The sequence below is a fragment of the Terrapene carolina genome, unplaced genomic scaffold (assembly GCF_002925995.2).
Source record: "Terrapene carolina triunguis isolate 2854851 unplaced genomic scaffold, T_m_triunguis-2.0 Scaffold190, whole genome shotgun sequence".
Lineage (NCBI taxonomy): Eukaryota > Metazoa > Chordata > Testudines > Emydidae > Terrapene > Terrapene triunguis.
The window spans coordinates 3,015,722-3,030,220 of record NW_020664541.1 but is presented as its reverse complement, the minus strand read 5'-3'; the positions used below and the strand labels follow the sequence as shown (position 1 = coordinate 3,030,220).

Sequence of the window (14,499 nt, the reverse complement as noted above, 5' to 3'; positions counted from 1 at the left end):
GCTATATCGGAACAACCCTGAAGGTGGACATAGTTATGCCAGTATAAATGTGTTTATTTTGGTATAGCTTACTCCTCTACTCATACAGGTGGAAGCTCTACCAGTCAAGCACATTTATACTGGTATAACTGCATCTATTCTAGGGAGGTTCATAGATTCATAAAGTCCAAAGCCAGAAGGGGGGAAGGATAGCTCAGTGGTTTGAGCATTGGTCTCCTAAACCCAGGGTTGTGAGCTCAATCCTTGAGGGGGCCACTTAGGGATCTGGGGCAAAATCAGTACTTGGTCCTGCTAGTGAAGGCAGGGGGCTGGACTCGATGACCTTTCAAGGTCCCTTCCAGTTCTAGGAGATAGGATATCTCCATTTATTTATTTAATTATTTTTATTTAAGGATCATTGTGATCATCTAGTCTGACCTCCTGTGTAACACAGGCCATGTTATTTCCCCAAAACATTTCATCCATCTTTTAGAAAAACATCCAATCTTGATTTAAAATTTGCCAGTAATGGGAGAATCCACCACAACACTTGGTTAATTGTTCCAATGGTTAATTACCCTCACTGTTAAAAATTTAAGGCAATCTCCTGGTTGTCATCTGGCAAGGCTTTTTCTCAATGGAACTGTCACAGATGCAATCAAATACCTAGATATAAAAGTACCAAGAAATATTAAGAACTAGTAAAGGTAAATTTAAATCCTGTACTCTCTCAAGTAACTAATGATACAAATTGGTGGCATCCTCTTTCCCTGAGCCTCTGGAGAAGGAGTAAATACAATAAAAAATAATATTCTGCCAAGGCTCCCCTGTATTCTAAGTGGCCCACTTGTATATTCCCCTCCATCTTATTTTAGGGACGTTAACAACAACATTATTAGAGTCTTTCTGCGGGGTCCTGGTCAATGCCCACTACTAACACTTAAATTCCAACTCCCTATAGCTAAGGGGATGGGGTTCCCAGACACCCCAAATTATTACTATGCTTTTATCGTGTTACAGGTGTAAACTGGTTCCAAAATGCAGACACTCTTATACCCACATGGGTGGGTACTGATGCATCCAATTCCCCTTGCAGGTCTGCTGGGTTCCTCTTTATATCTGATGGAGAAAAACAAGGTGCCTACAGTAGCAACCGTGAGAAGAGTCTGGGCTATCCTAACTAAGAGGTACCAATTTCATCCTCACCGTCATACAACAGCATATATCTGGGGTAACCCAGTCTTGCAAATTTAGGGGAAAAAATATAATTTGGAAGAACTAGCTGAGCAAGGGAATTATATGGATTTCCCAATCCCTCACGGATGAGGGCAGTCTCTCTTTTCTAACACTAAAACAACTATATCATTTGCCACCTTCAGTGGAGCGGCAGTACTTACAGCTAAAACCCTTACTAATGTATCAATTTGGTCTGGATGTCCTAAGACTGCCATAGGCCCCAGAGCTACTGGGAACAGCTTCATAAACTCCCAGGCCCACATCCACAACGAAGAGGAACTGCATTGGTTTGGAGTTTTGTGAAAGCATTGGAAGGGAAGTTATCAAGCCATTAAAAGAACCCCAATGGCAGAGCATGTTACGGCATGTTAAAAATGCTTCTGTGGATTTCAGGCTATGACTGATTCTATTCCAAATCTACTGGGTGTCACAGAGGTTGTGCAAGATGGGGGCCTTGTCCTCAGATATTTGTTGGTGCTTTAATAAAGAAAAAGGAACTCTGATGCATGTGTTGTGAGACTGTCCAACAATCAGGCAGCTGCAGAAAGAGGGGGATACAAGAGTGAAAATAGGACTCTGCTTCAGCAACCTAGCCTCAGCTGAAAATTATATCCTAGGTAATTGTACCTACTATGCTGGGTTTAACTCCACCACACAGATATTGACTCGAGGGCCACAATTATTACTAAGCGAATGATTTTACAAAAACAGAGGAGTAGACTTCTGCCCAGAATAGAGGAGTGGTATTTGAACCTGTCTGAATTAGCAGCAAAAGAAATAGCTTATCAACATAGAAAACGATTATATGAATTCAAAGCAACCTGGACCTCGTTTCTTGATACATTCAGATAAAGATTTCTCAAAGCACTATCAAGGTGACTTACACTCTGTCTCGTTTGATCCTCAGCAGGACCTTGTGTATGAAAGGAATAGGAGGAAACGTGTAGAAGAGATGAGTTGTCCAAGGAAGGAGAAAGGAGACAGAGATCCAGGACTATGCCTACGAGAGAGAAGAACTGGAGACACTTCCTGTTGTGCTTTGTGATGAACAGACCTATCTAGGGAGTTCTCCACCTCTGGAAAATGGCTTTCACAATATCTGGGAGAATGGACCAGTCGTGGTGGTTGGAGAAGGATCTGCTGAGGTGATCCAATAGTTCATTCTGTGAGCCCAGAAGATAGGCGGTCCTGAGGTGGATCAAGTATGCTATGAAAAATTCCCACAAGCAAAGCACTTCCTGACGCAGGGGAAAGGAGCAAGCGCCTCCCTGCCTGTTGATATAAAACACCACCATCATGTTGTCTGTCAAAACTGACACTTTCTTGCTGCAACATCTGGCAAGCCAAGAGAACTGCCTGAGCTCCCTGACGCTGATGTGTAGAGAGCGCTCTTTCAGAGACCAGAAGCCCTGAGTTCTGAGGGAACCCAAGTGAGCACCCCAGCCCATCACTGAAGCATCTGTAACGACAGATATAGATGGTTGCGATCTTGAGAACGGGACTCCCAAGTGCACAGTCAGTAGGTCTAGCCACCAGCTGAGTGAGACTATCACTGACAGGGGAGCTGCGATGACTGTGTCCAAATAGTGTCTGCTTGGTGAGTATACGAACACCAGCCACGCTTGGAGAGGTCCGAGTCAAAGTCTTGCATGCTGCACCACATAGGTGCATGAGGACATGTAGCCCACGTGCGTCAAGCAATTGCTTGCTGTCATGATGGCGTGAACTCTAAGGCTCTCTATAAGCATTACTATTACCTGGAACTGGCCTTCTTGGAGGAAGGCTCGGTCTTGAACAGAATCGAGGATAGCCCTGATAAACTCTATCCTCTGAGCCGGGGAAGAAGGTAGATTTCTGCATATTTATCAGCAGACCTAAGTCCTGGAATGTTGAATGGATTAACTTTATATTGGACTCCACCTGGATCCTGGTCCAATGCACTTGGTAAACACCTGCAGGGCCACCAACAGGCCAAATGGGAAAACTGCGAATTGGTAGTGCACATGATTCATGACAAACTTGAGGAACTTTCTGTGTCCCGGAAAAAAAAAAAAAAAAAATCGAAATGTGGAAGTAAGCGTCCTTCAAATCAAGGGTGGCATACCAGACCCCTGGATCCAGGGAGGGGATGATGGAAGCCAAGGAGACCATGCGCAACTTTAGCTTATACATGTATGTGCTGAGCTTTTGAAGGTCCAGAATTAATCTGAGATCACTGTTGGCTCTTGAGATTAGGAAATAGCGGTTGTAGACCCCTGGGGCCCCTTAATTCCAGAGGAACGTCTTCCACGGCTCCCACCCTAAGGAGCAACAGCACGTCTTGGGCTAGAAGTTGCTCATGAGAATAGTGCCTGAATAGGGACAGGGAAGAACTGAACTAAAGGGTATATTCCATTTCTATCTTGCTTAGCACCCAGAGGTCTGTCTTGATACGGGCCCATACCCAACAGGAATGGGATAAACGGTCCGCAAATAAAGGAGAGCTTGGATCCAAGTTCTGTGCTGGTACGTCGTCCCTGAGCGTCCCATCAAAAGGCCTGCTTGGAACCCCCAGAGTGTCGGGGGGGAAGAGGAGCATAGACTCAGACAAAGATTGGGGAGGCCTTCATCTGAAGTCCCTGCTCCTCTTCCTGTGAGAGTCCTGTCAGCTGGCAAAAAGATTCGAGAGGCTGGATGAGGTTTATAATGCTTCCTCATGGGTGCCTGGGTATAAAGACCTAGGAACTTCAAATTAGCCCTGGAGTCATTTAGGTCTTGTTGCTTGGAAAAGACTCCAAACTGACAGAGTGAAGTGCCCTCAAAGGGAAGGTCCTGCAGAGTCTGTTGGACCTCATGAGGCAGGTCGAAAGATTGAAGCCAGAGTCTCAATGTCTCAGCACCAAAGGAGGTCTTAGCGCTGCCTCCATTAAGATGGACTTCAGCCTAACGTCTCAATCTTTTTTGGTGGAGGGCTTCAAGTCCCTACAGCTCTTACAGCACTCCCACACGTGAGCTTCCCCCAGGCACTAAAGGCAGCTGGAATGAGGGGTTGCTCAAAGGCATAGCCTTGTTACAAGAGGCACAAGTCTTGAAGCCCAGTGACCAAGACATGCCCTGGGGTGGAGAATAAAATGGAGAAATGCTAACTAACTACTAACAGAAACTTAACTATATACAATAATAGACAGAAAAGCCCACTGAGAAAAGTACTTGTAAAGCAAGAACAGTAGTTCCAGTGATCATCATGGGTGGTAAGAAGGAACTGAGAGCGCGCGGGTCGGCAGGGGGCTTCATACAGGTGCTCTGAGCATGCGATTCCAGAGCATATCAGAGCTGACCCGACAGATGCCACTGAGGGAAAAAAATTTCAGCAGCTGTGCACCCTATACTGGAATGGACATGTGAAAGCACTTGAAGAATCCCAAGTTTGAGTCAGCACTTTTGAGTCTACTCCTCAGGCCCAGGAGTGTCATGGCAAATATCTACTTGTCTTAAATTAGAAATTAAACGATGAAAAATTCCATTCAGTCCATTACCCTGCCACTGAAGAACTGTTAATGCACTTTACTGTTTTAAATCTAAATCTAGTTTTAAATCATCCCAGATGATGAGATTTCCATCATTTCTGTTGAGAGACTATTCCACCGCCTTCTTGGAATAAGTTTTCCCTGAAATTCTATTTAAGTTTCCCTTTAATATCTTCTCTTTACTCCTAGCTAGGTCCCCTCAAACCATTCTAAATAGTTCCCCTCCTTTTCTTGGTGTTTACACCCTTCAAATATTTGTAGATTTTTGTTTTCTCTCTTAACAAAGCTCGGCACACTTGGCAGTTTCAACATTTCCTCTAATCAATGCTCTCTAGCCCTTTACATTTTTCTCTTTCCCAACCTCTTCCACTTAGTCAGCGTTTTCCTGGTAATGTGGTGCCTAGAACTGAAAACAGTACAGGCAAGTACTGTAACTCTATTTGTACCCCATACCAGGTGATGCATACATATAAAAGTGCCAGACAGCTTCCCATCCCCTTGGGATTAAATGGGGTGATATCACATTCCAAGTGATAAAAAAGGAGATGGAAAAAAATGCAGAATGAAAGAAAGTTTTTGCTATCTGAGTTAAGATCATTTTTCATGACCTTTGTCACCCAGTCAGCCAAAGCACAGTAACAATGCCCATACTCTGCTCAATTGCACCAAAGCAGATTGATGGAAGTCAGAAAACCTTCTTATCAGCTAAGAAAGAAGAAGCCTGGAGAATAGTATACTTCTGGGACAGAAGGGGGGGGAGGGGGGAGAGGGACAGCAAAGAAAAATCAGAAAGGGCCAAACTACAGGGGAGGCAAAATTACCCTGCACTCCATACTGGGAAACTTCACCAGGTGTCACAAAACCCAATACACCAAACAATGGATGCAAAACCTACCTTTACTTGTCGGGCCTGGCTAATAACACATGGAAGGCTGAATAGTTGTTGGACAAATGCTTTCAGCTCCTCCACCGTCAGCTTGGTCCGAGTCCTCCCGCTATCTGGGCTCAGCCTGCTGTATGAGCAAAGAGATGCAAAGTTACAAACAAGATTAGATGAAACAGTGGGCAACACTCACTTGAGTGAGCTCCCACCAGTAGAGAGTTTCACAACTATCAAGAAGTTTAAAAGTCTCATCACTTCAGTGTTCATGGGACCATACATTGAATCTCCGGTCAATTCTATTCACAGGCACCACAGAGTTCCCAAGTGTTATTAACAAGGAGCCAGTAAAATCTCCATCATCTCCCCAACAGGCGCACTGTAATTCAATGGCAAACAGTTTCTATTGAAGTGAACACAATGTACCATTACATCAGGAACATACCTAGGAGGAGCCACAACTGGCAATAGGTTAGGAGTAGCGGATGTGGCAAACAGAAGTTACTTACCTTACAGAAATTGGAGCTCTTTGAGATAGTTTTGTTCACACAGATCCCACTGTATGCGTGTGCAAGCCTAGCAACTTTTAGCCAGAAGTGTGTCCTTTGGGGCTGAATGTGTGTCCTGTGCACCCTCATGCCCCCACAGTGAGAGGTTAAGAGGAAGCTGCCACAAACAGCACTCAATTCCTTCACTAATACAGAAATCCCGATAAGGGCTCCTTATCACTGGTGAAGAAGGGTGGGTCCTAGATGTGTGTGGACAAAAGCATCTTGAAGAACTTCAGTAATTGTAAGGTAAATAACCGCTTTTCTTTACAAGGTAGGTGATTGGAATCCTATCTAAATAATGACTGTAGAACTGCCCTGCCAAGCTGCACATGTGATCTACAAGCTATCACAGTGGAGTAGTGATTGATAAATGTATTAACTGAACTCCAAGTAGCTGCTCTACAATTTTAGAAATAAGGACCCCCTTCTGAAACAAGGCATAGATGTCAACTTTGAAGAGCATACCCTAACTTGTGAGGGAACAGGTAGTTTACTCAACTAGTGAATTTTCATGCAGTCTGCATCCCATTTAGAAAGTCAGAGGATACAGCCTGCCCCTTATACTTATTACCAAAAGGTACAAGAAGTCTAGCAGATTTTAAAAAATGCTTTGTTCTGGAAAGTTAAAAGATCGTAGTCCTGAGACCGTCCAGTGTGTGGAGCTTAGTTTCTGCAGGAGAATTATGAAGCTTAGGTAAAAATACTGTAAGCCATTAAATTGGTTTAAAATAAAGTCAAACTACTTCTGGTAAAAATTGTGGACATAGCCTGAGTGTAACTCTGCCCTTATGAATCACAGTATACGGAGGGCCAGCCAAATCCTGAATTTTGTTCACCCTGCTGACTCGCTGCCACGTGTGGCAAGAAGGAAGAGAGGCCGTTGGGACTGCTCTGCCTTTTATACCCTCTCTTTAGGGGGGCGCGAGGGTGCACAGGGAGCCTCAATGGACACTGCCGACTAAAAGATTCTGGGCTTGCATGCATGCGCCTAAAGCAGGATCTGTATAGATAAATGCTTGAAGGACTCTACTTTATGTTAGTTCCAGCCTCTCACTGCCCAATGGTCCCAGCAAAGATTGGGCTGCCACTATGTCAGATGCTACACAAACACATAAGATAGTCCCTGCCCTAAGAACTTACGTCTTTTATTTTAAAAAGGACACCTTACAAAAAAATGAACAGAGCAATGGGCACACATCTGGTTAGTAGTTCATTTGTTTTTAAATAACCTGATTCCTCTTCATCTGTTCAAACAGATACCATTAAGACAGACAAATTTTGGCACTGTGATTCCATGTGCTCTGGGAATGCTCCTAAACCTGTATGCTTTGAGCAGAACTTAATTGAAGAGTTATTTTTTCTTATCAAATAAAATTGTGCTACAAGATAACATGCAATTTTAAAATCTAATGGATGTTAACTGGAAGCTGAATAAATCTGAAGACTTTGGCTAAGCAGAGCACTAATTACTAAAAGATTAGAACTACAAAAACAGAAATCCAAAAAGCAACCAATTGAAGATGGGAGCACTGATTTTGTAAGCCTGGCCACCATGGGAAAGAGGAAGTTACTCTCCTTGTGCAGTAAAGCTGGTTCTTTGAGATGTGTCCCCCTATGGGTCCTCCATGATAGGTGTATCTGTGTGCCTGCAACTCTGATTGGAGATTTTAGATAGCAGTGGCCCACACAAGTGCTCTCCCTCCCTTGTGCTCTACCTCGAGGCTAACTAGCGCTGCATGGGTGAACCACGTTCAGTTTCTTCTCCACTGCAGAGCCCCTATTGAGTATCCAAAGTAGAGGGGAGAAGGGTGGGTTGCGGAGCACCCATAGGGACACACATCTCAAAGGGGAGGGAGGAAGCTATCGGGGCTATGTCTGGAATTACACCAGACCTGGAATCTTCTCCATTTTTGCAGGTAAGTGCGATGAGTAGCCAATTTTCTACCGTGTAATAATACTTCTTTCACCTCCTCAGAGAAGCAGCTCTACATGTTGGAACCATGAAGAAGCCAGGCCTTGAGCCAAAAGATCCGTAGGTTGGGATAAAGGGTTTGCCCGTTGTTCTGGGAGAGGAAGAGGAGTGAGTTGGAGAGGGATTAGTAGATACATTACTAGCTGTGCCAGATACAGGTACCACGTTTGTCTCCGCCAGCTGGGAGTAGTCAGTATAACTTTTGCTTTTTCTCTCTTCATTTTTATCAGGACCTTCGTCAGCAGAAGGAATGGAGGAAAGGTGTATAGATAGAAGGACTTTATCCCATGGGAGAAGGAGAGCATTTCCCGAAACTGGCTCTGGAGCAATAGAGTGGGCATTTCCTGTTCAGGTAAATGGCAAACCAGTCAATTGCTGGAGCTCCCCGGTGAGAGAATATGCGGTGGAGCACAATTGGGTTCATTTCCCATTCATGGTCCTGTAAGAACTTGCAGCTGAGACTGCCGGCTGTTATCTTCCTGGCAGGTAAGCAGCTGATATGACAACATTAACTATGGAATTGGTGCATTTACCATATAGTGCTTCCGTGTACAGGGAGAATGATCTGGTGCCCCATTGTCAATTTATATAGAACACGCATGTTATGTTGTCTGTCGTGATTTTTGTGTGGTGTCTTTGATTAGTGGAAAAAAGTGTGTGCAAGTATTTCTAACAGCTTAGTTCTAAGCAGTTGATATGGAGAGTCCATTTTGGGGGGACCATTTGCCCTCAATCTTGAGGTTGTTCAGGTGGGCTCCCCAACCTATTAAGAATGCATCCATTTTTAGAAGAAATGTTGGGGGTTGTGTGAATGGGACCTCTGCACAGACGTTCATTGAGTCTTTCCACCATTCCAGGGAGTGCTTGACCCTGGAGGGTATTGACACTGGTTTGTCTAGCCTGTCCCTGATTGGTATGTAGACAGACCTGAGCCATGCCTGTAGACATGTCATGTGCAGTCTGGCATGAGAGATCAAAATGTGCGTGCCGCCATGTGTCCGAGAAGCTGGAGGCAATATCAGGCTGTCATTTGTGGGCTGGCTTTAACTGTCTCTATTAGAGTGGGCAGAGTGTGAAATCTGTGCGACAGGAGGAATGCTCTCGCTCCATCAAGATAGACTCCTATAAACTTCAAGCACTGTACGGGACTCAAGGTCAATTTCTGAATGTTGATTTGTAAGCCCAGTTGTGTGAATATGTTTATCATCCTTATCATTTCAGCATCTTGTTTGTCAGCAGTTGGATTTTTATAAACAAATTTTGTTTGATTGTAAATTGGGTAATACAAATACACCTCTACCCCGATATAACGCTGTCCTCGGGAGCCAAAAAAATCTTACCACATTATAGGTGAAACCGCATTATATCGAACTTGCTTTGATCCGCTGGAGTGCGCAGCCCCGCCCCTCCAGAGCACTGCTTTACCGCGTTATATTCAAATTTGTGTTATATCAGGTCGCATTATATCGGGGTAGAGGTGTATTTGATTTATATTTTAACCATTCACATTATATATAATTAAATGTTTCAAGCTAAGGTTATGTAAGAAATGGTTAATAGATTAGGAGAAGTTTATCTATAGCTATGTTTGCTTTTTCTGTACATACTTTTAAAAATTAATAAAAAGTGAATAGAAAAAAAACCTGGTGCCTGACTGCCACATTTTCCTTGAAAGTATTAAAATAGCAGATTTGCTCTGCTTTAGCTATTTTTATCTCTGTCTCTTACTTTTTTAAACTACTTTAAAATATGTGTGTGTGTGTATGTATTAAAGGGAGAACTGGTAGTGACCACTATATTTAGGTTGCCATTAGAAAGGATTCTTGAGACTTTTCTTGAGAGTCTCTCTCACCTGAATTGTTTGCAGGAAACCTCTGATATTGAGGACATCAGTCCTCAAGCTACAGAAGCCCTTTTCTTTTTCCTTGAAACTCCTTTCAGCTTTGGCTAAGACAAACTGCTGAAAGTTAACATTTCCCTTCCCTCCCTTGCATTCCTCAGAAAAATTCAATGGTCTGCCAAATTAATAACTCAGGCTGATATCACCATCACAGCACTAGCAAGGTCGGAACATACAGGGAACACCTGGGTACTGCCGGAAGAGGTAGGCTTGTGGGGGGCAGGATAGGTCAATACAGTATCTCTGATGCTGCAAATCAGCAGAGGGCTGTTTCCTATTTCCACTGGTGTACTTGACCCACACTAATTTGCACTTACACTTTTATGTTGTTTAACCCTAAATTTTCATTACTTTTACATTTTTGTTGATCTGTCTCTTTCCCTGCAACCCCTTCCATGGTTAAGGCTGTGAATCATTCACAGAGGTCACGGCTTCCATGACCTCCGTGAATTTTGCAGTGCTAGTGCGGCTGACCCCAGGACCACCCCAGCAGCTGGGGAAGCCCAGGGGCCAGGCGCACTGGCTGCTGCTCTGGCAGCCCCAGGCAGCTGGTCCCCAGCGCTGCCCTGGAGCAGTGATCTGGGACCAGCGGCAGTGGGGCCGCGGGCCTGGCCCTCGCTACCCCCTGCCCAGATCGGCGTTGGGAACACAGGTCACCGCCTCTCCCTTCCCCCCCCAATGACAGGGGGCCCTGGGCTGCCCCCAGCTGCAGTGGGGCCCCGGGCTGTCCCCCCACACGCAGCAGTAGTCTTCAGGAGTGCCCCCTCCCAGCAGGTAAGATTTAGTCACAGGTATTTTTAGTAAAAATCATGGACAGGTCACAACTGTTATTGCCCGTTACCTGTCCATGACTTTTACTAAAAATACCTGTGACTAAAATGTAGCCTTATCCATGGTCATTGAATCCCTAATCAGCACCCGCACCCACACACCCCGTCTCCCTCCCTCATGCTTCCATAGTTCAGTACAAAGTTCTGCTGACAAACAAGATGCTGAAAACATCTCAGATCTGTGAAAGTACGGTCCCCTACCGCAGCATTCCTGCCACTACCCTGCCACCCCACCACTGGAGAAAGAAGATGGTGGGCTTCTACCCAGTCATGCTGGAAGCCTCAGGGGCCTTCCACTTCAGCATCCGAGTGACAGGAGGAGGGTATAAGATGACATACATAGAAAAGATTGAAAAGCTCCTGGCCTTACCTGTGTTTTTGCTTTTTGCTCAGAAGCAGCTGTGCTACCGAAGCACAGGTCTCTGCCTCTTTCACAGCATCTCTGAGCCTGCGGAAGAGATCATTCTCCGGATACTTCCTGTCTTCAGCATCCTCCAACATCACTCTCAACTCAATCACATCTGCAATAATAAGATACAAGTAGTCTGTGCGCAAAAATTAACGCCATCTTAGTCTGTTTCTCTAGTCCCCAAACAAGTTCCCAACATGCTACCTAGATCTGAAATGCACAGCAGCAATGAAAAGCATCTAGTATTTGTGTCACTTTCAATTAGATCCATCTCTCCACTTCCACTAAGAACATCCCTCCTTTCACATAGCCGGAATCACTGGGAAAATGGGCTGAACAAAGGGGGGATTCCCCCAAACTGCTACAGTGTGCAACAATGGAAGTCTGACCTTTCTTGTGGTTGAGGTTGGCAGCCAGTGCCTCTGTAACTCTACTGACCCAAGTGTCGTAGGACTGTGCTCTAACTTTCACTCCATACAGAAGAGAAGGGAGGTCCTCTAATGGATACCGGTACCTGTAGATAAACAGGGGGAAAGAGCAAAAGCATTAAACCTCCTGTAATACATAGGACACCCATTTCTATTCATAGAGATCAACAGATGAGGGTTAAGAAGCTCTGTATTACACCAAGATTCCTTGGCCTCATGGGAAATGAGGAGGCTATCCCTGCTGGTTAGAAAGAGGTAGGTGAAAACAACAACTATATTTCACCATAAGTTTCTGGGTAACAGGACAGACTGCACATGGGAAAGGAGAGATGGGGAAACTTGTGTACCTGAGACACTTTTTCTGCATGGGACAGGGACACAAGTCAGTCGGATGATACAGGCATACGAGCCGCTCAGGATTACAAGAGCAAGTAAGAGCAGACAAGAAGCACGTGGTCCTGCAGGCTGCACACTGACGCTCATCATCTGGAACCAGTTCAAACACCTCCTCTTCTGACATCAGCACTCCCTGACAAAAATTTGACACTTGATAAAGACATGAGTCAGAGAAACAGCACACTTCCTTTCAAGAAGTCTTATATTAACCCTGCACCGCACCAATAGGATGAAAAGCAGGAGCTGCACTCACGGTACTCACCATCTGCACAACTGAATCCCTTAAGCGCGTTTCCTCCTCTGTCATGAGAGTCATTTCCTTGCAGACCATGGCAGCAAGCCCCACATCCAAACACTCTGGATCTGCAGCCATCTTGAAGATCAGCTCCTCATGGGAGAAGACGCAATGACGCCTTAGCCGTCGGTAATGATTCACACACTGACGTCCAATGGGAAGCTAGGAAATGCCAAGCAACAACAAAGTCATTATTTGGGGGCATGTTCCAAGGGGCTGTCCCACATCTCCCCATTTTGCCTCCCTCAACAAGAGTTGGGAAAAGGCAGACTTAGAAATACATCAACTAAAGAACAGTGTCTTTATGGAGGTAACCAATTATAATGGATAAATTGCGTCAGTTATCAAAGACAAGGTCTCCAGAACCTACAGAATGAGCGCCATGTTTTGCATCTTTTTTAAATATACAAAAAGCTAGTGGAGTTAGGTATATGGATTACTGGAACCCAATGAGTTCATATTTTAGACTAAGCAAAAGGAATCTTACATAGCTAGTTACCAAAGTGAGCCCTGCATCTGTTTCTAGCTATGCAGTGTCATGGTACAATAGGGGTCTTGAGCTAATGCTTATACCACTAAGAACTGCAGTAACTGGTCACAGCAAGGGAAAGGGAGAACACAGCTGCAAGCATTTTTCTTTGGGGTTTAGCACAGTGGGTTATCTATTCTACAGAAGTGCAGAAAGGACAACTGCATCAGACAGCACCTCGGTAGCCCTAGCAGTTAACTGAAGTGTGAATTGTCAGGATTAGTTCAGACACATGCTTAAAAGAAAGCCAATATTCATAGTTGTCAACTAGAAGCTATTTAGAATTGATTTGTAAGACCTTCAAAATGCATTTTTTGTGATGGAAACTCGAATGACTTAACTATAGCAGTGCCAGGTACTGCTGTAACATATGAGATTACTATCCAGATAAACAAGTTACTAACATTCTCTTAATAAAGGCCAGCTAGCAGAGATATGGACAGACATGTGCAACAGAACGCACCCAGTCTGCAGTGCAGAAGTTCACGGCCTCAGCAAAGTTGTAGCCCTGGTTAAATCCGGAGTGATAAGCACGAGGAAAAGTCACAACAAACTCACCAGCGCACTGATTGGTCCTGTACACCTAAATACAAATCAGGGTGGGGGAAAGGAAGGAGAAAACTGAGATTGGCAGCAGACAGAAAGTTAAAATAATTCATAAAAAAGGACACTGTGAAACCATCTCCCTTCACCTATAGGAGACAATAGGGAATTTAGCTAGGGCAGGATAGATTAGGAGGGTGTTTAACCTTTTGAAAATTAAATCCTCTTTGACAACCTTACTAAAAAAGGTTAAATAAATAAATCAGCAGTTAAGGCCCATCACAGGGCTTGTCCCTTTTGGGATTCAGGTAGGAAGTTTCTCTACTATCAGTTAGTGGATCCTCACTTAACCCTTCACACCACAAAGTTTAAAAGCCTCTGGGAAAGAGTATACTTTGCTTTGTTTGGACATCTGCCAGAGATGCAATTTAGCCTACTGAAAGTGATTGGTCGTGACTTAAAGGGACACAATTCATATTTTACAGAAATGTAGATTTTACTAAACCTGAAAAATAGAAATGTTTTCATTATATTTTTAAATTCCAAAGGAATTTAACTACCTTGTAGCCATTGCTACAATTTTGCATTGTAGAGAACCTGAAAATGAAAATATTTAAAACAAAAGTGAATCTATGAATCCGACTTCACTGATTTTCACTGGCCAAGCTAACTAAAAAGCAAACAGCAAAAGCCGTGTACATGACATTTTAAAGATTTTAGTTTTAATAAGCTACAATATCAATAGTAACAAAGGAAACGAAATCTGTTTACACAACATTTTAAATTGACAATGTTCCATTAATTTGGTTCGTAGTACGAGATTTTCTTAATTCCAGATTAAAAAGGGAATGGACATATATATTGCTATCAAGAATAGCCACAGTTATAATTCATGCTAACAAAAATTTTCAAAGAGATACTAAACCTCATGCTTCAAGACTTAAATCAATCTCAAACTGTTAGAGATCATGAGGAGACCTAATGTGGGTGCCGGTTACCTCACATCTGCCTATAACAGGGTTTTTTACACTTTCCTTTGAAGCAT

The 14,499-nt window shown here is 43.9% G+C and overlaps 1 protein-coding gene across 3 annotated transcripts in view; it reads right to left on the bottom strand.

Annotated features, from left to right (window-relative positions):
* KDM5A (lysine demethylase 5A) overlaps positions 1–14,499 on the bottom strand; it is a 71,773-nt gene that overhangs the window by 23,136 nt on the left and 34,138 nt on the right. For all 3 annotated transcript variants that reach the window (XM_024224490.2, XM_024224492.2, XM_024224491.2), the window contains 6 exons: positions 13,375–13,494; positions 12,350–12,544; positions 12,039–12,220; positions 11,653–11,777; positions 11,225–11,375; positions 5,617–5,734 (listed from right to left, as the gene is read on the bottom strand). In XM_024224490.2, coding sequence (XP_024080258.1) covers positions 5,617–5,734; positions 11,225–11,375; positions 11,653–11,777; positions 12,039–12,220; positions 12,350–12,544; positions 13,375–13,494 — 891 coding nt within the window. The remainder of the gene's footprint in view (positions 1–5,616; positions 5,735–11,224; positions 11,376–11,652; positions 11,778–12,038; positions 12,221–12,349; positions 12,545–13,374; positions 13,495–14,499) is intronic.